Here is a 23,944-nt window from a genome sequence, read left to right as displayed (position 1 = left end):
CGTGTCTCCTGCATTGCAGGTGGATTTTTTTACTGCTGAGCCACCAGGAAAGCCCTTAAATAACTAGAATATTACTTTAAAGACAAACTTTTCCTCATCAACTCTCACGTGACCCGGAGATAAAGTTCATAAAGAAAAGGCAGAACAAATATTGATTCTTTTCCTTAACAGTTGCCAGAATAAAAAGTTGGTTCCCTAGCATTCTCTCAGGTTGACCAATGATGTTTAGTTTTGTTTTTAAGTACCATTAGGAGCTCATGAATTTAAACAGAGTAGATGTATTTCAATCCTTGGGATTGTCGCCCTAACTGATTGCTAAAATTGTCCTATCTTTGACTAGTGGCAGCCTCTTCTATTTAGTTCCAGTGTTTTTCCAGTGTGACCCTCATAGTCTTTGCTGGCTTCCTTGCTTTCTAATAGGAAGATGTCCTGGGCTTATCTTATACCTCTGCTGCTCTCAACCTAGTACCAGACATTTTTCAAAAGAACTTTTTTTCTTTTAATGGGAAATATATTATTATCAGGATGGTCTTTTTTTTTTTTTTTTTTCACCTATTCAAAGGACAGATTAAGAAATATTTTTGTTTCTTTTAGGTAAAAAACAACACACTTTGAATTCAAATGTAAAGCTACTTAAGTTCATTGATCTTATATCTATCTATATACCCTTTCTTGCAGACTGAAACTCCCAGTTTTCTACATCATTGACCTAATGACTCATTTGCTCTAAACTGCAACATGCTTGCAGCAATCTCAGAATAACAATACCAACATTTCTCCAACAACATCATAATTAAAAACAGTCTATAATGTGGGGGCGGCAGTTCTTTCTGTTCCTTATATTATTTGACTAGAGATATTCAGTCAAAATGCCGAGTTTTAAAGTCAATTGAAATAGTTCCTTTCTGTGTGTTCTACCTCTCTGGGATACAACTAAGTTCATTTGATTCATTCTGCTTTTCATTTTCAGGTACTGCTTTTTTATCATTCAATTTTATAACTACACAAAAGTTTTACAGGATTACAAAGTGTGCTCTCCAAAACAAGATGTAATTTTTTTGCAAGTCTCTATTCCGTCTATATATTTCCTCCATTCTATTTCCCTTTCCTTTCAGAGAGGAAACTACTTTTTAAAAATGTGTAACTCTTCCGTTGACTTTTTATTTTAAATTGAGGAAAATAAGTATACGTATATCCTCTCATCCTTTTTTAGATAAGAAAAGGCACACTATCTGCAATTTTTTCACCTTGCTGTTTTTCACTTAAATTACCCTGTAATATTATATAGAGATATTCCTCACTCCTTTTTATGGCTGAATAATACTTTCTTTGTATATACAGCAAAGTTCATTCAACTATTTTCCTACTGATGGACATAAGGGTTACTTCCGATCTTATGCTATTACAAATTGTGTTAAGTGAATCGACTTGGGTGTATGTATTTCTATAAAGCTGTACATGTAAATAATGTACTGAAAAATAGTCTTATATATCTTTAATTCATGCCTGGTATGAAAAAATATTAACTGGGCTTACCATGTCAGTAATGTAGATAATATCACCTTCTTCAAAGTACAATTCATCTGGCTGAAGGAAAAAAAACTTTAAGTTTTACTCTATGCGATTTTTTTCATGAATTAGAACACAATCATGAAAATAATTACATAAATTCCAAATTCTAAAATGTCCTTATAGGCAGCATAGATTTTTACATACTTAAATCTGCACATAACCACATAACAAAACATTATTGACAAATTAACATACGTATAAGGTGAATCTTCCCATGAGAAGCTTCAAAGATTTAACATAACAAATAAGAATTCCCAGCTCCACAAACACACATACACACATCTTATTTTCCTGCACAATAAAAGAAAGGCACTTTTATGCCAAAACAGGATTATTAATAAAAGTTTCTTACTATAAAATTTCAAATGGTGATATATATATTTTCATAAAAGGATCAATGTCTACAATTAAAACCATGAAAAAACAGCTAGAAGTTTGGCTCTCTCCAAAATGATTAGGCTTCAAATCTAAACATTTTCATATCAACATCACTATCTACTTATTTTGAGAAAACCATTACCTTATCTCTTCATGCTCGGAGAGAATGAACATCTCATATATGAAAACAGTTAATAAATAATTCAACCATTAATAAAGCTAAAGAGCTGAAAGATATAAAGCAGTAACTCAGTCTGGACCACAAGCAGTTCTAAAGGGTTAATTGATTACATGGACAATATGTGCTTTTGGACCAACCAAACTCTTTGAATAAAGCCAGGCACTTTGATTAAACATCTTCTTTTTCCCATCAGTAGATAACATTTATCAGCATAACTTTATTAAATTAAATGATGTCTAGGGAGTTCCCGGGTCGTCCAGTAGTTAGGACTCAGTGCTTTCACTGCCATGGCCCAGGTTCAATCCCTGGTCAGGGAACTAAGATCATGCAAGCCACGCAACCAAAAAAAAAAAAAAAAAAATTATACACAGACATATATATATATAATATCTATTGAGAGCAAGTTTCATATATTGGGAAATGTTTACATTACCATATTGAGTGAAAAGTGTAGGGCACAAAATTTCACACTGGATAAGATCAAAATTATGAATAAAATTCTATAATGAGCATGGACTACTTTCATAATTTTAGTGTGAAAAATATTTTTTAAAGGCTTTGATATTTTTGATTATGGTTACTATTCCATACAAATAACAATTATGCTAGTGAAACAAATTTTACTTCACTCTTTCATTTTCCTTTTGTTGAGCTCTCTCAGCTGCAGACTTGGGCAGTAAATGTGACTCTGTACCAGTAGTTTATTTAGTTTCAGAGATAATCTCTATTATTATTTTATTTTCCTTGAATATAAATGAATAGTATATCATGCTTTAAGCAACCACAATTCATAAATATTTAGATGCAATATGCATTCATATATAAAATAGCAAACGATTAAGGAAACCAAAAAATGTTTGAGTTCTTCTAGAAAGCACTTCCTGAAACATCTGTTGAATTTACACTTCGATCTGCAGACACTAGACTTACACATAGTATATCTATGCAAAATCAGCTGAACCTATATAGATTAATGGCATACATTTTAAAATTACTGCAAATAGGCATTTAGAAGAAAGAGAGTAAAGCCTTCTAAGATTTTCTCTAATCTTTCTCTAAAATGCTCTGATGATCTATGCTCAATATTACAACCAATGTGTGATGGAAATAATAATTAGAGAAACAAACTATTTACTTTAGGAGTTCCCTTCTGCAAACTGGCTTACTTGTCAGAGGCCAGAAAGGGAACTCACTTTCCACCACAGTATCCCCGGCAGGACACAGCGGCCACCCCTACAACAGTAAGATTGGCCTTCGTTGGCAATCTGAATAGACTCTCTCTCCTTTAGATGACAGTAAAGAATGGGAGGAGAGCAAAAAGCAGAATGTAAGGAAGTAAAGAAAACAGGGTATATGTGAAAACTTCGCATTTTTTTGGAGTAACTGAGTTTCTAAGAGTTCTGAAAGACTTCAATGTCTTGAATAGAAGTTAACCTTGCCCACTTATGTCTAATAATGAATCCTCCTCAATCAGTGCTTATGTGTAAGTGACACAGTCATCTCTACCGACAGTTCTGACCTTCTAAAATCACAAAGGTCAAGTTTGCCTAAATTTCCACAAAGATCATTCACCCTTGAAAAAAAGGTACATTTTAACAAAGAACCAAACAAATGACTTAAAAAGAAACAAAGAACACAGAGTCACACAGACACACACACACACACACACACATATACACACACGCGCGAGTCCCTGTTATTAGTCTTCATCATAAAAAGGAATAAAGCCTGGAAGAGTGGGAGGTAAGCATTTAATGGGTACAGGGTTTTCCTTGGGGATAATAAAAATATTTTGGAAATAGACAGAGGTGACAGCTCCCCAACATTGTGACTGTACTAATGTCACTGAACTGTTTATTTTAAAGTGGTTAGTTTTATGTGAATTTTACCTCAATATTTTAAATTGTATGGTCTCAAATAATTATTGTCATTCATGGTTTGGTAAAATGCATGATTTGTAAAATGTCACCAAGTACAGTCATTTCAAAACTTCTCAGCGCTATTTCAGATTTTAAATTAATGAATGCTGTTCAGTAGCGGTGTCTGCCTCAGCCATGTATTAGATCAGACTTATTTTTCAACTAAGGCAGCAACAATAGGCAGTCGATTTCAGTCAGGTAGAAAAAGTGTTGCTATTTTTCAGCCAGAGAAAAGAGAATGGATGGTTTACTTTCTTTTTAATCAATAGCTCCCAGCACACAATGCTACTCTCTAGTAAGAGTAAAATATCTTCTTGCAAAGAAACTAGGAGCAGTTTTCCCTAACTGAGCTAAGGAGGTGCTCCATCAAATTCTTCAGACTGCTGGCAGTATAGACAACAAGGCAATTTCATGGTTTTAAAAGTTAGATTTTTATCTCCAATATTCATATTTTCCATTAAGAAACCACTTGTGGGACACTTAATGTAAACTGTTCAATGAGGATCCACTTTTAAATTCCTGGCATCATATTCACGGAATATGATGGGAAAAGAGTGACACAATCAAGTAAGCACTTCTCTATTTCCAGTTTGTTCTTTGGTTTTTAACCATATTTTTTTTCCTGTCTCCTACTTGTTGGCCACTGGGATGTTATGGCGATGAGTACAAACTTGGTAATGTATATCCTTGTTCCTATTCCATATATTCTTGGTAACATATAATTCTCAAGGCATTAATTTTCTTGGTTTATGCAAATATATATTTTATGAAAATTTTTGGAAAGACTGTGACATCCTTTTAAAATTTTTCACTTTTGTCAATCTGGAGTCCCAAGAATTAATAAAAGAAAAAAGATCAAATTCACTACAGATGCTTTCATTAGCACTTTATAGTACTACCATGTGCCAGGCACTGACCTGGACACTTATAATCTCACCAGCAACACTGTGAAGTGGGTGCTATTCTTATCATCACATTAGAACTGAGGAGCTTGTCCAAGGCCACACAGCAGGTACACAGTAGACACTGAACTTGAACCATGACAGGCAGATTCTGGGGTCCCTGTCCTTCAGTGCCACCTCTGCTTTCTGTCATACCGGAGCATCTTGCATAGCCATTACTGGTTGCCATGGTGTCATGACCAGGATAAAAGGCAATGGCTGTGGAAATTATCTCTTGTTTCTCCCTACCCTAGCCCAACATAATGCAATACAGCAAAATCAACAGCAGTACCCTATACCTGCAAAGCATACTTAATCTCATTTGATCCTTACAACAATCCATTAAGGGAGGGCTGGGTCATGGGTATAATCTCCATCTCACAAGCAGGCTTGGAGAGGTTCAAGAACTTGCCACAAATCACACAGTTTGTGAGTGGTAGGGCTGGGCTCCTAACAGCTTTTGGAATCCCATTCTAGGGCTCCTTCCACTACAGATAGTGCTGCAAACCTAGAGGAGTCCAGTAAGCACTATATGATAGAGGTGGGTCCTACTGGTTTCCTTGCAGAAATCAACATAAATCCAGCACATAGGAAATGCTGCCCTCTCTGCATCAGTGCAACTGTACACTGGTCTATCCAGTCTTGCAGGACCTCTATATGGTGGTTTATTAGACTGAGGGTTGGGCAAGAAATGAGAACCAAACAAGGCTGGGTAGTGCCAGGACTACCTTACCTTCGAGCAAGACAGAGAAGAAATAGATTGGCCAGAAGAACCAGGAGCGACAAGCTTCCAGTGTCCTACTTGTTCAGTGGCTCACCAAGAAAGCTGGGCATTGCTGTGCCTATTCCTGAGAGTAGTACAATAGCAAAAAACTGGACCCAGGTCTTCCTGGGGTACTGCACATGTCAGCGATATTCTCACAGCTCAGCCCTTCCAACTTGCTTTGTCTCAGTGACTTTTAGGTGAGTTTAGGATGTATTGGCAGTACACTGATCCCACTAGAGAAGACAGCTACTTGGTCTCAGGGGAGAGACCAAACTGAGTTTGTCTAACAGAAATTCTCATTCAGAAAACAAATGTAAGACTAACCTAGTTCTGGGATGATGTTTAAAATACTGAACAACTGGTAAAGCACAGGCACTTAACCAGTCAGGAAGACCCTCTAAGACCTAGGGGCTACCTGCTCAGCCAGATGCCTCCCCATTAACATCTGGACTGAGGGGAGATGGAGAGGAGCAGAGTGTGGGGCCAGCAGGGCATGGGGTAGTCATTAATGACCATCTAGTACATACAGAATGAATTGGCAGCACTGCTCTATAGTCCAGGATCCTCAGGACCATGGATATTAAAAATAGCATTTTAAATGGGGAATATTCAAAGAACCTAATGAGGTAGGGACTTCCTTAGTGGTCCAGTGGCTAAGATGCCACACTTCCAATGTAGGGGGCATATGTTCAATCCCTGGTTGGGGAAGTTCAGCAGGCTGTGTGCTGTGGTCAAAAACAAAGACCCGAATGAGTTAAATGGGCTTCCCATGTGGCACTAGTGGTAAAGAACCCACTTGCCAATGTAGAAGATATAACAGATGCAAGTTCAATCCCTGGGTTGGGAAGATTCCCTGGAGGAGGGCATGGCAACCCATTCTAATATTCTTGCCTGGAGAATCCCCATGGACAGAGGAACCTGGCAGGCTCTGGTCCATAAGGTTGCATAGAGTTGGACACGACTTAGCATGCAATGAATTATATTTCCTCCTGTGCATTTGATAATAACTAAGACTTTTAAAAAGCAGTAGAGATTCCATCTTGGAGTAGAACTGGAGTTGAATTAAAGTAATCAATGTATCAACCAATCAAAAATATGTGTTAAGAGAGCTGGAGAGCTGGATCATAAAGAAGGCTGAGTGCCAAAGAATGGATGCTTTTTTCAAACTGTGGTGCTGAAGAAAACTCTTGTGTGTCCCTTGGACAGAAAGGAAATCAAACCAGTCCATCCTAAAGGAAATCAACCCTGAATATTCATTAGAAGGACTGATGCTGAAGCTGAAGCTCCAGTACTTTGGTTACCTGATGTGAAGAGCTGACTCATTGGAAAAGACCCTGATGCTGGGAAAGACTGAGGGCAAGAGAAGAAGGGGGAGACAGAGAATGAGATGGTTGGATGGCATCACTGACTCAATGGATATGAGTCTGAGCAAACTCCAGGAATACTGAAGGACAGAGAAGCCTAGTGTGCTGCAGTCCGACACGACTTAGTGACTGAACAACAAGAGTCTATGAATATAGAAATCACAGGCAATGGCACCCCACTCCAGTACTCTTGCCTGGAAAATCCATGGACGGAGGAGCCTGGAAGGCTGCAGTCCATGGGGTCGCTAGGAGTCAGACACGACTGAGCGACTTCACTTTCACTTTTCACTTTCATGCACTGGAGATGGAAATGGCAACCCACTCCACTGTTCTTGCCTGGAGAATCCCAGGGACGGGGGAGCCTGGTGGGCTTCTGTCTATGGGGTCGCACAGAGTCGGACACGACTGAAGTGACTTAGCATAGCATAGCATAGCACTCCTTCTAACAGTAACAATGACTCCTTAATAGTAATAGCAGCTTTACACAATAATATCACTTAATTCTCATTAAAATTCTATTAAATTATTATTATAACTTTCACTTCACAGAAAAGTATACTGAAGCACAGAGGTTAGGTAATTTCTGAATTTAACAGGTCACACAGCTGTTAAAAGAGGCAGAGCGGGTCCTAAAGCTACTGGCAGCTTGAAACCCCTGTGTTCTCCACCCTAGACACTGTGCTGGTAAGCAGGATTTCAAGCCAAGTGTAGAATTCAGAGCAGGGACAGACATCTCACTCCACTGGGGGATGATCAGAAAGTCTTTATGGAAGAAGAAGGGTGTAATCAGAGTTTAGAGGGGTGCAGAGCCATAAGTCTAGAAAGAGGTCATAGGTGAGTTCTACTGCGCACCAAATCTAGACTGGAATAATCCACCAAGAGGAAGGAGCAGAGGACAGGAGGACTTAGAAGGGGGCTGAACCACATGGGACTCTGTCCATAGTCAATTCAAGGGTTGCAGCAGGTCATGGCCATTTAGGACAAAAGGAAGTACACACCCTATGGCATGCAGGATTCCCTGACTAGGGATCAAACTTGTGTCCCCTGAAGTGAAAACACAGTCTTAACCACTGGACTGCCAGGGAAGTCCCTTTACGTCAGTATTGGGACCAATATACTTACAGTTCTGGGTTCAAACGTATAAAGAGCTCTGAACACTTTAACTTGCCCTAAAAGAAAGGAAACAAAAAACACATGATCAGTTTTTTCGTTTCTTAATTTTTGGTAAATAGTATTTATTATCCTTTATATTCTTCAGAATTCCCTAACTAAAAGCCTCTTGAGAAATTATTTTGGAATTAAATGTTTTTTCTACATAGAAGGTATTTTCTTAAATATTTGTTAAATTAAAGTATGAATAAACACACACCTCTGGGGGGTGATTTTGCTTCCCTCTCTCAAACAACAGGAGCTACCTAATTATTTGTACTCAGCTTCTGTCCTATGTAAAGCCTCTCCAACCCAAAGATCTAAGTTTAACATAAAGATACTTACTGGGAAAATTAACAGTAATTAAATATTCTTAAATCAATGGCTCATGATTTTATATTTTCCAAGAGAAAGGAAATACCAGAAAGAAAAAAACTACCTGTTGGAAAAATCTATGATTCCATGAAGTCCCACAACAGAGTGCAATCCACAAATGAGTCATGTTCATGAGAACTATCCTCTGTTCTACCAAACCATGAACCCACCTGCCAATGCAGGAGATGCAAGAGACATGCGTTTGGTCCCTAGATGGGAAAGATCCCCTGGAGGAGCGCATGGCAACCCACGCCAGTATTCCACGGGCAGAGGAGCCTGGCGGGCTACAGTCCAGGGGGCCGCAAAGAGTTGGACACAACTGAGCAACTGAGTACATAACAAAACAGCACACATCTTCTGTTCTGCCAAGCCATCTCCCTTTTTATATGTCCCTTCGCTGCATTTCCAGAATACCTGGTATCAGAAATAACTGATGTGCAAGCCTGTCTCATGTGAGGGCAGGAACCCTGACCTGTTCAATCTCCTGGCACCTACCTGGCATATAGTACGAACTTAATAAATTCTTGCTAAATAAATTGATAAGAACAAAGATAGTATAGGGAAAAGCCTACAAATATCAAAATCAAAGACCTACTTAAAATGTGACAACAGTTCAATTTCAGTACTGGAAGAACCTTTAGAGATAACCGCCTAGTCCAAGAGCACCATTAGGAACAGTGGCTCCCACGGTGGGAAGACTACTTCAGAAATTATGTACATTTTAAACAGATAACTAATAAGGACCACGGTGTGGCAGAGGGAACTCTACCCAGTACTCTGTATAGGGCTATATGGGAAAAGAATCCGAAAACAAGTGGATACACGTATAACAGATTCACTTTCTGTACACCTGAAAGCAACACGACGTTTAAATCAACCGCTGCTGCTCTTTAGTCACTCAGTCATATCCAATTCTTTTCGACCTCATGGACTGTAACCTGCCAGGCTCCTTTGTCCATGGGATTTCCCAGGCAAGAATAATGCAGTGGGTTACCATTTCCTTCTCCAGGGGATCTTCTCCACCCAGGGATCAAACCTTTGCCTCCTGCTTGATAGGCAGATTCTTTACTACTAAGCCACCTGGGAAGCCCATAAATCAACTATATCCCAATAAAAAATTTTTTACAGTGGAATTTTGTACATTTTTATCTTATTTGTTTTCATTCCTATTTTAACATGTTTTAAAATATAACAGCATGATATAGAATACATATAGGGCTTCCCTGGTGGCTCGGACAATAAAGAATCTGCCTGCAGTGCAGGAGACCCGGTTCAACCCCTGGGTCAGAAAGATCCCCTAGAGAAAGGAATGGCAACCCACTCCAGTATTCTTGCCTGGAGAATCCCATGTGCGGAGGAACCTGGCAGGCAGGGGGAACCATACAGTCCATGGGGTCGCAAGAGTTGGACATGACTTAACGACTAAACCAAAAATACATTATTGGAAGCAGTTAAAACCTTTCATTGATACAATATTAAGAATTATGAGGGCAAGTGTTTTATGCGTGGTATATCGAAGTACCTAGCACAATGCCTGGCACATAGGAGGCACTTAATAATTATTTACTGAAGGGATGAAGAATGGATGAATAAAAGAAAGGAACATGCACTCAAAAAGCAGTCTGAAAACCAGATTAGAATAGCACTGTCTAATACATTTTTCGGAGAAGGCAATGGCACCCCACTCCAGTACTCTTGCCTGGAAAATCCCATGGATGGAGGAGCCTGGTAGGCTATAGTCCATGGGGTCGCTAAGAGTCGGACACGACTGAGCGACTTCACCTTCACTTTTCACTTTCATGCACTGGAGAAGGAAATGGCAACCCACTCCAGTGTTCTTGCCTGGAGAATCCCAGGGACGGGGGAGCCTGGTGGGCTTCCGTCTATGGGGTCACACAGAGTCGGACATGACTGAAGCGATTTAGCAGCAGCAGCAGCAATACATTTTTACATAATGATGGGAAAGCTCTCCATCTGTGCTACTTACACAGAGCTACTGAGCACATGAAATATGGCTAATGTGACTGAAGAACTGATTTTTACACATCATTTAATTTGAATTAAGTTAAGCTGCCACAAGTGGCTGGTGGCTGGCATCTTGAACAACACAAATTTAGAACATGAGAAAATGAGAAGTGATGTTATGTCCATCAGGAGGGAACTACATAAATCAACTCCAATTCATCTACATGATAGAGTCATTTAAAAAGAATGCTGCAGACAGACTCACAGACACTGATGTGGCAAAGAGCCTGTAAAATATTCAGTGGGAAAAAACAAGTTATAGAACAGTATGCCAAGTACCATCCATTTATGTTGACCACACACATCTTGATTGGAAACACCAATTATGGGAATCCTCACATTCTACTTTACATACATGGTTTAAATTCATTATTACTAATAAAAGTAGCATGTACTACTTTTATTATCAATGAAAACAAAAAAGATATTTTCACTGGAGGCACAGAGGTACAGGAAATCACTTTCTTTTAAACACCCTAATATAGAAGAGCTGCTCAAATCCCGTTACTTGGTGTGGCTGCAAAAAAACATTATTTTTGCAATCTGAATTCTAGTGCCACTTCCAGAAGCAAAAGTGAAAACTCTTTTTCATTTGGAGTTTGCTTTTCACCCCCATATCCTTAGGTCTAAGAAAGGAAACATTAAATGGAAGGAGAAATATTTTCTGCTGACCTAACTGTCTAAGGGGAGATTAACTGTCTTGATTACGTCAAACTTTCCAAGGAGAAGTTACACAAAGAAGCATACACTGGTGACCAAAATCAGTAATGACAGAACTTTCTTGCTCCTTTGAGGGCAAGGCAGTGATGAGACAAGTGATGGCTGACTTTGGGAACAATATCCAATGTCAACTTAATGAGCTTAAATTTTAAAACCTGGAGAAAAATTAAATGGAGTGGGACTAAGCTGCTGATTCTTTGTAACTGTATCTTTTGTGACTGTCTTACTATAAAATGTATACAACTAAGAAGAAAGTTGGAGATTTATTCATCTCTATTTATACTAAGCAGAGAGCATCAGGCAACTCTTCAGGCCATCACATGAGGGAATGTTCTCTTCATGTAATGTTGCAGAAAACATTTTCACATACAAATCTTTTAATCAATTAATATTGAGAATTCGCCCTTTAAGAATCCCTTTGAACCCATGTATCATAAAAGTCTGAGGCCTTAATTTATTCCATCCTCAAGGCTGAGTCAAGTTGAAACAAAACAATACAAAGAACAGGCAGAGGTTATGAAAGAATACCATAAAGAGGAAAAGCAGATGACTTTCATGATTACAGTTTACCAACCGTGGGTAGAGCCTTTCAAGAAAATACCAATTAATAAGACTTAACTCACTGATCATTCTTACATCATGTTTAACTCAACTGTGTGCAATGGTCTATAGGTGTACAGGTTTATGCAGAGCAATGAAGGGCAAAAAATCAGGGTCCTCTGTATTTCTATAGTATTGTCCTTGTGTGTGTGTGTTCAGTTGCTTAGCCATGTCTGATTCTTTGCAGTCCCATGGACTGTAGTCCGTCAGGCTCCTCTGTCCATGGAACTTTCCAGGCAAGAATACTGGAGTGGGTTGCCATTTCCTCCTCCATGGGATCTTCCTGACCCAGGGATTAAAACCACATCTCCTGCATCTCCTGGCTTGGCAGGTGGATTCTTTACCACTAGTGCCACCTGGGAAGCTCAGTACGGTCTTTGCAGACATTGAAGAAAAAAAAGTCTTAACAAATCATTGCGCTGATCAATTCCAAACATATTTAACGAAGGCGGATTCACAATGCAAAATAGTTGTGTTCTTGTATACTGCCAAGAGGCTAAATTAGATGCTTTCTTCAGGTGCCCTCCCTCTTGATCATTTTCTCAAGGAAGTCTGGTTACACATGCCACAAAGGGAAAGTGGAGCCAAGAAGATAACATGAATTGAATTCACCCTGAATTAAGACTGGAAACGGGCCCAATCTTTTGCCTGATGCTTTATGTGACTCTCATAAACATGAACTAGCGTGTGAATGGTACTAAGGATTTCAGTAGGGCTGGCCTCCTGACATAAGCAAAATAAGTAAATTCCCATGATACCAACAGTGGCTGGCTCCTTACCTTGCCAGGAACTCCCTTCTCTTTTCTCTGAAACCCCACCCAGACCCATAGTGAAGAGCTGAATCTACTAGTCATCAGCCAAACACTGTTTTCCTCTGGAGTTAGGCTGACTGTCCCTGCTCCCCTCATCCACACTCTCGGACTTCACTAAACTAATCTTTGTCCAGAGTAATTGAGGCTGATGGAGTAGAAGGGGATCTGGGACAGGGACCTGAACAGGCAACAGATAAGAGAATGTGCTGTTTCTGAGGTCTGCAAAAAGAATATGTATTGTTGCACCACTAAGGCTCTGAAGCAGCACTTAGAAGGACTGGGGGCTTATAAACCCAAACACAAAATTTCTAATCTACTTTATTCTCTGTTGGTGAAAGAGTGAAGAAGCTGCTAGTCTGAGCCACTATGACAGCAATAAAAGGTGACAGCTCACTACAATGGATAAACATACCATAAATAGCAAGAGAATGACTATTCAAAATACCAGAACTAACAGATCAACTGTTTCATTTACATTCTGCTGAAAAATGTTGGGAGGCATGAGACATTTTAGATGGACTTCATTTAAAATGGCTATGGTAACTACCACACACTGACTATGACAGTTAAATCTAAAAACACTGACAATGCCAAGTGTTAAGAAGGATATGGGACAACTGGAATTCTCAGACACTACCAGTGGGTGTGTAAACTGGTACAACCACTACAGAAAATTACTTGGAAGTAGCATTAACTTTTTTTTTTTTTACAAGTCTTAACATGTCTTTGAGATCCTAAAAGCATTCTGAGGAAGAAAACCATCCTAATATTGCATACAAAAATGACCCTTCCCAGATGGTATTACTATCCCCAGAGTACAGTGAGTCTCAGCATTTTTAAACTGTAGATCATGACATATTAGCAGATGGTAAAACTAACTTAGTGGTTTTTAAAAATACTAAATAAAACAGAAAACATCAGAGTACACTGCACATAATGGAACCAATTATGATTTTGTGAAACTTTTGTTTCACTGGGACTGGACAAATGAGTAGAGACATGAGTGTTTATTTTAGAAATTTACCAAATACACATTTTGACATAACACCAAATGGTCAAATATTAAAATCAACATTTTCCAAAACTAAATGTTGCCTTTACAGAATGAACTGCTGGGAAACAAATGTAAATCTGAAATTTTATTCAAAAATTAATTACGATTATAGTTTTATTATTAAAAATTCTAGTAGACCCATTTTTAAAGCTTGATATAAAAGGGCAGGAACTATAATTCCTCAACATTGCTAACTGTAGCCTGAATGAAGCTTCTGCAAAACTAAATAAACATTCTCTATAAAATGAGGTCTGTGTAAAATCAAGATATTATGGCGCTAGTTCTGCCAGCGTAGCTTTTGCCTGTGATGATTCTGCCACAGTTTGTAAGGTCCTTCCTCCCTAATAGAAACTGACTGGGGTCCAGACTCACCTCCTCTTCATCTCCTGGGCTAAAAGATTTGCCTAATGCTGGTGATGCAATTTCACTGAAAACAATCCCACAAAGACACAATGGTTTCCCCCAAATTATTAGGGATCATATTCTCTCAACAATGTCAATTCACACCTATGATCTTAACTATTTATATAATAACATTTGGACATTTAAAATCCATAGCCTCACAATTATCGTTAATTACCACAATATTTTATTCTCCAATAAAAACGTACACTTATACTTTCAGTTGACTGAGAGAATTTTCAAATATAAAGTACAAAGAGGATATCGGAACTAAATTAAAGTTAGAGTATTATATACCTGTCTTTCAAAGAAAGACACAAGTACATGAGAAAACAATAAATCCAAATGACATGCCTTATTTGCATCACTGGCATGGCATGAGGAATACCTAAGCAATCTACAATCCTTGATAAAATACAAGGTGTGCCAAAAATGACACTGAAGTATGCATTTCACCATATGGTCAGTGACCCAAAGCTGAATGGCAGGTTTTGGAAGAAATTTGAGGCAAAGGTAAATTTCTGTGTACTCCTATGCTCATGTGTATATGTGTGTGTCTATGCACGTGCATTTTTGAATGTACCAGGTCACTAAGTAAAAGATACATCTCTTACTGGAGGTCAAGGTCAAAAAAAAAGTGTGAAAGCCACTACTCCAAACTATCTGATCAAGTTAGAGATTTGCTACAGGACTCTAAGGAATGGGTAATATTCTTTTATTTCATGAATCTCAAAATTCAGCTAACATATAAAATATAATATTCTCTCATCACCCCCAAAGCAGATATTCTAACCATTTTAAATAATTATAACCAACCAAAAAGAAATAGGAAGAAAATTACTTCAAAAAGGGAAAATTACAGAAAAATAAGAACTTATTTTATATGTATATTCCTCACATTTATCTAAGTGCATACAGGGAGTATTGGGCTTCCCCAGTGGCTTGGCAGGTAAAGAATCTGCTTGCAATGGAGGAGACACAGGAGATCTGGGTTTGTCCTTGGATCGGGAAGATCTCCTGGAGAAGGAAATGGCAACAGACTCCAGTATTCTTCCCTGAAAAATCCTATGGACAGAGGAGGCTGGTGGGCTATAGTCCAAAGGACTGCAAAGAGTCGGGCACGACTGAGTAACTAAGCACAAGCAGGGTGTATTACTCTTCTTACTTTACATCATGTGGGTATGAAAAAAAAAAAAAATCTTAGGTTAAGTAAAAGTATTAATATTATTTCCACAAGGCATGTTTAAATTATTCTATTCAACAAGCATGATGAAACAGGATGTTTTCTGTTCAAAAACAAAACAGAAGGAGCCTATGTGATAGCATTCAAGAGTCAAGGCCATCACTTCCATTGCTGGGGTGAAAGGAAACAGCTGTGCTCTGTTAGGTCAACATGGGCTCCCATGGGCTTTGTGGGCTCCAACGCCCATAAATAGGATGGTCAGCTCAGAACAGGCTTCTGGGTGAAAATCTCTTGTCAGTCCACAAAAGTCCACTGCTCTTGAAAATAAAATGGTTTTCTTGCAAAGAAGATCACTATGTGAGTACAGCAATAAGTTTCTCCCTTCATACTTATATTCTTGGATGAGTTAAATCAAATCCAACGAACTCTATTTACATGTAACTTTAAAGATTATAATTAGTAGAAAAGACTATGAACGTAATGCTTTCATCTCTCCTTACTCCAGCACCATCTCTTTCCTGCTGCCCTCTTATGCAATTCAAAAAAAAAACTAAAGAATTTGAAATGTGTCTTGATTTCAGCTGCAGGAATGGCAGACTCATTAAAAACAGTAGCCAGTGTGTTTTCTGACAAAAGGATTCTGTTTATTAACAGTGTGCCTTTCTTACCCATTTTTTCCTTTGCCTATACTTTTCAGTGCTTTTCAGCAAATTTCATTATTTTCACATCCGCTGGTTATTTTTATTTCTTCTCAGTATAACATAAAAGTCCCTAAGAGCAGGACTTTTCAAATGACAAGTTCACTGCCAATATGTTTTGATGGGTTAAAAATTAGAGGAAAGAGAGCAATGGTCCGTAAAACTCTTCATCTCAAGACACCTTGCTTCCAAAGTCAGGGAGATCTCGGAGAAGAATGGAGAAAAATTCTTGATTTCAGTTTTTGGAATTTAAAGTAAAAAGGCTCCACTGATCACAGCACCTTCTGCGAAGGGACGAGGTGAGTCTGGGGACCAACTCGTGATAGCAGTGCCTGTTTTGTACAATCTGTGAGCTAAGAATTAAGAATGGCTTTACATTTTACAATTTGAGCCACCGGGGAAGTCCCAAGAATGGCTTTATATTTTAAATTGGCTGGGAGGGAATGTCATTTCATGGCATATGAAAATTACCTGAAATTCGAACTATAGTGTTCATTAATAAAGTTCTTCTGGAACAGAGTCAGTATTTATATGTCATCCACGGCTGCTTTTCCACTACCATGGCAGGGTCAAGTGGTTATAATAGAGACCATCTGTGGCTCACAACGCCTAAAATATTTACAATCTGTACCTTTACAGAAAAAGTCTGCTGCCCCCTGATCTGGTGAAGGACAAGTCAGACCAAAGAAGCACGTGTCACAGCCTGAGGAGGCAGTAGGTCTGCCTCTGACTGCCCTGCAAGCAGCCTGGGGCTCAGCCTTGTCCTGTGGGAAATGACCTGTTGGGCAAATGAATTCATACATCCAAGACTGACACAGAATTTCCTAACACTGATATCTCTAATCCAAAAGGGAATGACCCATCAAAGCTCACATTTATGGGACACTTAACACAGACCAGATACCATACAAAGGGCTGACTTGTAGCAACTTTTAATCAAAACAATCCTGAAACATAATTACCTATTCACACTATTTTACAGCTGAGGAAACAGGTTAGAGTAGGTAAGGAATCCAGGTCCACACAGCTAGGAAGTGCCAGAAATAAGGTTTAAACCCAGGCTGTCTGGCTCAGGGTTCATGCTCTGAACACTATGAACATGGCTCAGAAAGATCTGAGCTTTTATTGCTGGCACACTGGGATTAAATGGATTTAAACAAATTTATATATGTAAAGTACTATGTGCAATTCCTGAGACACTGTATGTACCCATGTTAGCTTTTATTAATTACTATAAATTTGTACTTTATCCCTTGTGTTTTTATCTTCACTGGCAAGACAGCCTTATCAAAATCCTATATATTATATGTACATCCTTTATATTATATATATATACCCTTATATCCTATATATTAGTTTATCATTTATAATACCCCCACAGAGAAGCTGAAATGCTTCTGTTAAGCAAACAAAGCCTAACAGCCAATATTATAGACCTTGCATGTGCTATGTTTAGTTGCTCAGTCATGTCCAACTCTTTGCAACCCCATAGCTCCTCCGTCCATGGGATTCTCCAGGCAATGATACTGGAGTGGGTTGCCATGCCCTGCTCCATCTTCCCAACCCAGGGATCGAACCCAGGTCTCCTGCATTGCAGGCGGATTCTTCACCATCTGAGCCACCAGGGAAGAATATTATATTCTTTAGTGGCTATTAAAGAATTCAGTGAGAGTTTTAAACCTCACTGTCATTTTGAAACCTATAGCCAGTGTCCTCAGTCAGCTCAGGCTGCCTCAACAAAATACCATGAACTGGGCACCTGAACAACAGACATTTACTTCTCACAGTTCTAGATAGAGGCTGGGAAGTCCAAGATCAAGGTGCTGGCAAATTTGGTTTCTAGTGAGAGGGCTCTTCCTGGCTTGCAGATAGCTACTTTCTCACCGCGTGCTCACATGGCCCTTCCTTGGTATGCACACACACAGATCTCTCTCTCACTCCTTTTAAAAAACCACAAATCCCACCAGGTGGGTCCCAATCTCATGACCTAATCTAACCCTAATTACTTCCTCCAAGGCCCCATCCCTATCACATTGGGTTTAAGGCTTCAGTACATGAATTTGGGGGGAACATAAACACAGTCTATAATGGCAATGAATACAGAATTATAGGGAAAAAAAAAACAGAAATGCATGAACATAAAAATATACGTACATTGGAATATAGGTTATCACAGTAATTAATTAAAAAAGGATTTATTATGACCTTTATAAATAAGCTTTTGGAAGATATGCTTACATTTTACAGATACATAAACATAATGTCACAGGTGGTAATATTATATATACAATCAGCTATGTAAAATAAAGATATGCATAGAAGAAAAACTGGAAGGAAACAATACTACAATGTTAACACTCATCTCTGGGTGATGGAACTATAATTCATATTTATTTTCTTCTCTATTTTCTTGTCTAAAAGAATATAAATCCCATATATAACCAGGAAAAGGTGGTCTAGTTTAATGTCCTATTGAAGGACAACCAAAAATTTATGTGCACTGTATTTATCAGCAGAGTATTTATTAATATGAGTTCTCTTTTGTCCTCTTGGACTCTCTGATCTCACTACCAAAAAAAAAAAAAAATTATGGGTGGAAAGACAAGCAACTGTAATACCAAGTATGCTCACAAAAGTGAGAATACAGGGATCATGTAAGTAACACAGACAGTGAGTAGATTTTTAGGTCAGTGCTGGTCATATGGGAGATGGCACCTACTTTGTTTTTGGAAAAATAACAGGAGTTGAAAAGAGGGGCTGGTGGCAGTGTAGGGCAGACTAGAATACAGAGCAGAAAGTAGACAGAGGGGCCAGAAAGGGTGAAAGGTGGCTTAGGAATGTCTTGAATATCAACAGGCCTGAAGCCTGGCAGGAGAAACGGTGAGAGATTAGGCTGGGGACATGAGTGCAGACAGGCTACAGAGTTCTCAAATTTTTCTGAGACCCATAACAATAAACATTTTGCATATCAGGACCCAGGAAACACACACTCAAAAAACAAAAAAATTTTTCAGAAATACTTATCATTACATTTATATATGAATGTATATAACCAGTGTCTAGAGATCAAATGGGAATTTTTCAGATTAGATATCTGGTACTCCTTGTAAAAATAAAATACTCTCAGAATATATTAAAAATGGCCTTGGAAAGTATCCTATTTTTTCAAGAAATTTTTTAAAAATTTGAGCAAATAATATATGGACAAGCTTACAGAATGACTTTCATGAATGACTTTCATGAATGACTAATTCCTTAGGAAATTACAATTGTACATAGAAAATAAAACTCTGCAACAATAACAAAACAAATGGTCTTAGTCCTCTATAAAAACAAAAGCTAGCACCATAACATGATGATAAAATGTTTTCTTTTATTTAAAGCAGAACCCCTTAAAATCTGATATAGGGACAAAGATATACACTATATTTAAGAAAATGATTAGAGAATCTCTAGAGACATAGAACAGAGTTAAAGGACTCACTTCCTACTTACCCAATAGACACACAGGGGTCAAATCTGTAGTGAGAGCATTTTACTACCTCTAGTTAATCCTAGAACTCTTATATAATACACTCTGGATGAGTGAAAAATATTATCAAATACAACAGGAAAATGTAATAAGTGGAAGCAAAGAGTAAGCAAAAACTTTGAGTCTCTCTCAGTTCAGAAAAAAATAATTCAAATTTTCTTCTATAGCACATATGAGAGACTCTAAACAAGTTTCTATCCAAAATTATAACAGAACCAAAAACAGGAAAGTGAGTTTAGAGAGGTCACCTATAGGAAACCAACAAGATGTCTAAACTATTCCAAGATCATTGACTCACTAAGACAACAGCCTTTAAACTGGAAACTGTTTCCCCAATTACATTCCTTCTCAAGTCATATACTAGTGCTCCTTCAAAAGGTTTATGAAGTGCTCCCAAGGGTCATGTTCCTGGTGCGACAGTGGTGAACCTTGCCTGGTGGCCCCAGAAAAGTTGGACATAACACCTCTGTTGGAAGCTACACCCAGTGGCCATCCCAGGGCCAGACCTGGCATTGCTGAAGACTCAGCCCCAGAAAGGGGATGTGCTCGGTTGTGAGCTCCTCCACCCAACTCAACCTGGTTCTGAAAGTCAACACTGTTTACGGAAAGGAGGGGCTACAACTGGAAGGTCTGGAAAGACCCAAAGAGTCCAAATGACTCCTGGAAAAGGTCAGGGGAGAATCTTAACCCAAACAAACGTTCAGGTATTTTTCCAAACCAGATTAGCTATTAGGAGGACAAGGGAGTGAGAATTAAGTCCTGAGGATTTCCCCAAAGGCTAGACAGAGACAAACACAAAGAGCTGTAGTTTTCTGGAGCTATAATTAAAACAGGATAATTACAGGACCATTCTTAGGAAAATCTTCCTTCTACTCGAGGCCTTGGGTGGAGCTGTGATAAAATTCCTGAGGGTTACATACTTACTTTCAGGGACTAACCTCAGCACTCTAAGACCCAAGGCAAATTGCTTATGGATTTTTTTTTTTAACTCTTTTTCATTAATGGATGCCCAGAAGATCAGTTCTCTTTTTCAGAAACATGGGCATGGGGTCATAGGGAATTTGGAATTTGTTCTTAAACTTCTAGGAAAACCTCTGGTCCCCTCCCTTGAGCTTGCAAAACTATCTGCTGTTTATAATGTGGAAGGGTAGACAGTGAAAATAACTGCTCTGCCCACAGGGACGGAAGAGGGGAAACTCTGCACTCTCTAGGGTTTGGCTTTCCACCAATATTCAGTGGTCACCCAAACTGCAGGCTTCCATAATAATTACTAGGAATGTGTCCCACCATCCAGATGCAGAAGTGCCCTCCCTTCTTGTCATCTGTCCTAACAAATTGCAGTCCCTTAACTATAAAGACATTCAGTGAAAAATTAACACTCAAGATCACTATAACAATTTTCAACTGTGAACCAAATTTTTTGTATTTGAGTCTAAAGTTACAGCAATAAAACTTATTCCCATTAGTACAAGTCTACGTTCTTAATATTGCCATTATATCAGAAGCCCTGTAAATATGTAAATGTTATTTTCTTGAAAAAATTGGTTTCTTGTGTCAGATCTACATAGCTGACAGTGTAAAGGGTGGGCTGAGAATCACTCTCTTAGAGGAGGACTATCAATTAACTTTTAGAGAAAAGCAATGAAAACCCTCCTTTCTGATAAAGAATCCGCCTGCCAATGCAGGAGACACAAGAGACAAGGGTTTGACCCCTGGGGCAAGAAGATCCCCTAGAGTAGGCAACCTACTCCAGTATTTCCTGCCTGAAAAATGCCATGGACAGAGGAGCCTGGCGGGTACAGTCCACAAGGTCACAAAGAGTTGAACACGACTGAGCAGAGAATTTGATTTTCTCTCTGTGTGCCTGATCAGAGCTCTCAGGCTCGGGGAATGGGTAAGAAGTCTTTTAAACTTTACCTATTCCAACTGTTATTTATAAGCTAATGAGTTTCATATTGTAATATCTGATTCATAACTAAGTTTAGAAAATGAGGCTATGGGATCTCTGGTTGTGCCTGTCTATACGTTTATGTGTGCATTATCCTTGTTTTTACCTTTGGATGGTATTATCAAAATTAATTTGCAAGTGAGCACTACTTAATTAGATTAAAGGAAATTAAGTGCTTATATAAATTCTCAAAAAAAAAAAAAAACAACACACACACACACACACAAGATAACTGGCCAGAATTAATTTCAGTTCACATGAACTGGGAAATATTCAATATTACATTAATACTTGGTATTAACGTTTAAGCTTGTTGATTTAATTAACACAGACACATCTTTAAAGTCACCAACATTAAACATAATATCTTTATTGTGCCTCGGTTTAATAGAAGTCAAACAAGGCCTTATTATATCTGTTGCAAATTTGTCAGCAAGAAAAATAATTTGGTATGATGAAATTTTTGTAAGTGCAATAAATGCTTTGGATGAACTTTTAAAGAATAATTATGTTTTAGGAATGTCTACTTGAGCATGATCTCTTCAGATATTTGGTAATGTGAAATTTTACAGCTGTGTTAAATTAAGCTTTAAATGATGAAAATCTGTTGAATAGCTTGGTCATTCCCAAATAAAATAAGATACTGAGACATCAATTACTAAATAGAGAAACTAAAGATATTTAGGACTATTAATGAATATGCTTGGAGCTACCCTGAGATGTTCTCTATAAAAAAGCAAATCTTTTTAAAATTATCACAGGCATTTATTTTGACCAATCTACAGAATGCTAAAGTAAGACAGTTCATAATTGCTTCATTCTTAGTTTTCACTAGAAATTAAGGTTTTCAAGAGTTGAGGAGTCTAATTCAAACATGTAATTAGGGTTAACAGAAATAATAAAGGAAGCATTTCTGTATACAGTAGGAAGCCGGATATATGTTTTCGGCTATATGAGGGTATATGAGGAATAAAGAGGGTATATGAGGAATAGAATTGCATTTTATTAGGAAAAAGAAAAGAAGTCTGCCTGAGAGCTAATGATTTCTGGATGAAAAAGAAAAAGTAATGGATACAGAAAGTGAGGGGAGGATTGTGGGAAGCGGACCTTGAAAAAAGAGCTTTGTACATAGTCAGGACTGGCTAAGTTTAGAATAAATTAAATTGAGTATATTTTAAAACTAAACTGGTCTATAACTTAAGCTTCTCTCTCTGATGAGGACAAGTTTTCTTAAAATACTGGATTGCCTTTGATAACAGATTTTAAGTTTCTTTACCTTTTAAGTGATCTGTTCTGTATTTGCCTTTGAAATATTTTATTGTTATTTTTGGGTTTGTTTTTGTTTTTTTTTTGGTGATGTTGCTCAGTCGTGTCTGACTCTTTGCAATCCCGTGGACTGTACTGTTACTTGGGCTAAGTGAATAACTACTGTTTCAGAGCGACCCATGATCCTATTTGACTGAGTAGATAGGACTGATATCTTTCAGACAAACTTCAAAATCTTTTGATATTTTTCTGACAAACTTCCAAAATATCAATTTTTAATTGTAATTCTTTTGACCTCCAGCTAACTTTGAGATATTTTAGAAGGCCATAATGCATCTCAGAGAGAAATATTTAACTAGTACATTAAATTATTTAGTGAACATTATTATTACAAGAGTGATAACCTTTTAAAAAATATATATCCATAATGTATGGATATTATTAATACAGTATGGATTCGTACATTATTATCATTAATAATGTACATTATTAGTACATTATTAATACAGTACAGTCTAGTCTAGGCCTTCCTGGTGGTTCAGATGGTAAAGAATATGCCTGCAATCGAATCCAGGGTTCAACCTCTAGGTCAGGAAGATCCCCTGGAGAAGGAAATGGCAACCCACTCCAGTATTCTTGACTGGAAAATCCCATGGACAGAAGAGCCTGGCAGGCTACAGTCCAAGGGGTCACAAAGAGTTGGACATGACTGAGTGACTAAAACTGGGGTTATTCTAGAAATTACATGAAATTTCTAAAAATTTAGTATGCTCTATTCTAGTTATTTCAAGGAGAAGGCAATGGCACCCCACTCCAGTACTCTTGCCTGGAAAATCCCATGGACGGAGGAGCCTGGTAGGCTGCAGTCCATGGGGTCTTGAAGAGTCGGACACGACTGAGCGACTTCACTTTCACTTTTCACTTTCATGCACTGGAGAAGGAAATGGCAACCCACTCCAGTGTTCTTGCCTGGAGAATCCCAGGGACGGGGGAGCCTGGTAGGCTACTGTCTATGGGGTCGCACAGAGTCAGACATGACTGAAGCGACTTAGCAGCAGC

The 23,944-nt window shown here is 38.3% G+C and overlaps 1 protein-coding gene across 2 annotated transcripts in view; it reads right to left on the bottom strand.

The window, feature by feature from the left end:
* Positions 1-23,944, bottom strand: part of OSTF1 (osteoclast stimulating factor 1) — a 61,116-nt gene that overhangs the window by 21,509 nt on the left and 15,663 nt on the right. For both annotated transcript variants that reach the window (XM_005210040.5, NM_174409.2), the window contains 2 exon segments: positions 8,244-8,290; positions 1,537-1,587 (listed from right to left, as the gene is read on the bottom strand). In XM_005210040.5, the coding sequence (XP_005210097.1) occupies positions 1,537-1,587; positions 8,244-8,290 (98 nt within the window).

This window comes from Bos taurus, chromosome 8 (genome assembly GCF_002263795.3).
Source record: "Bos taurus isolate L1 Dominette 01449 registration number 42190680 breed Hereford chromosome 8, ARS-UCD2.0, whole genome shotgun sequence".
Lineage (NCBI taxonomy): Eukaryota > Metazoa > Chordata > Mammalia > Artiodactyla > Bovidae > Bos > Bos taurus.
This window is presented reverse-complemented; position numbering and strand designations above follow the sequence as displayed.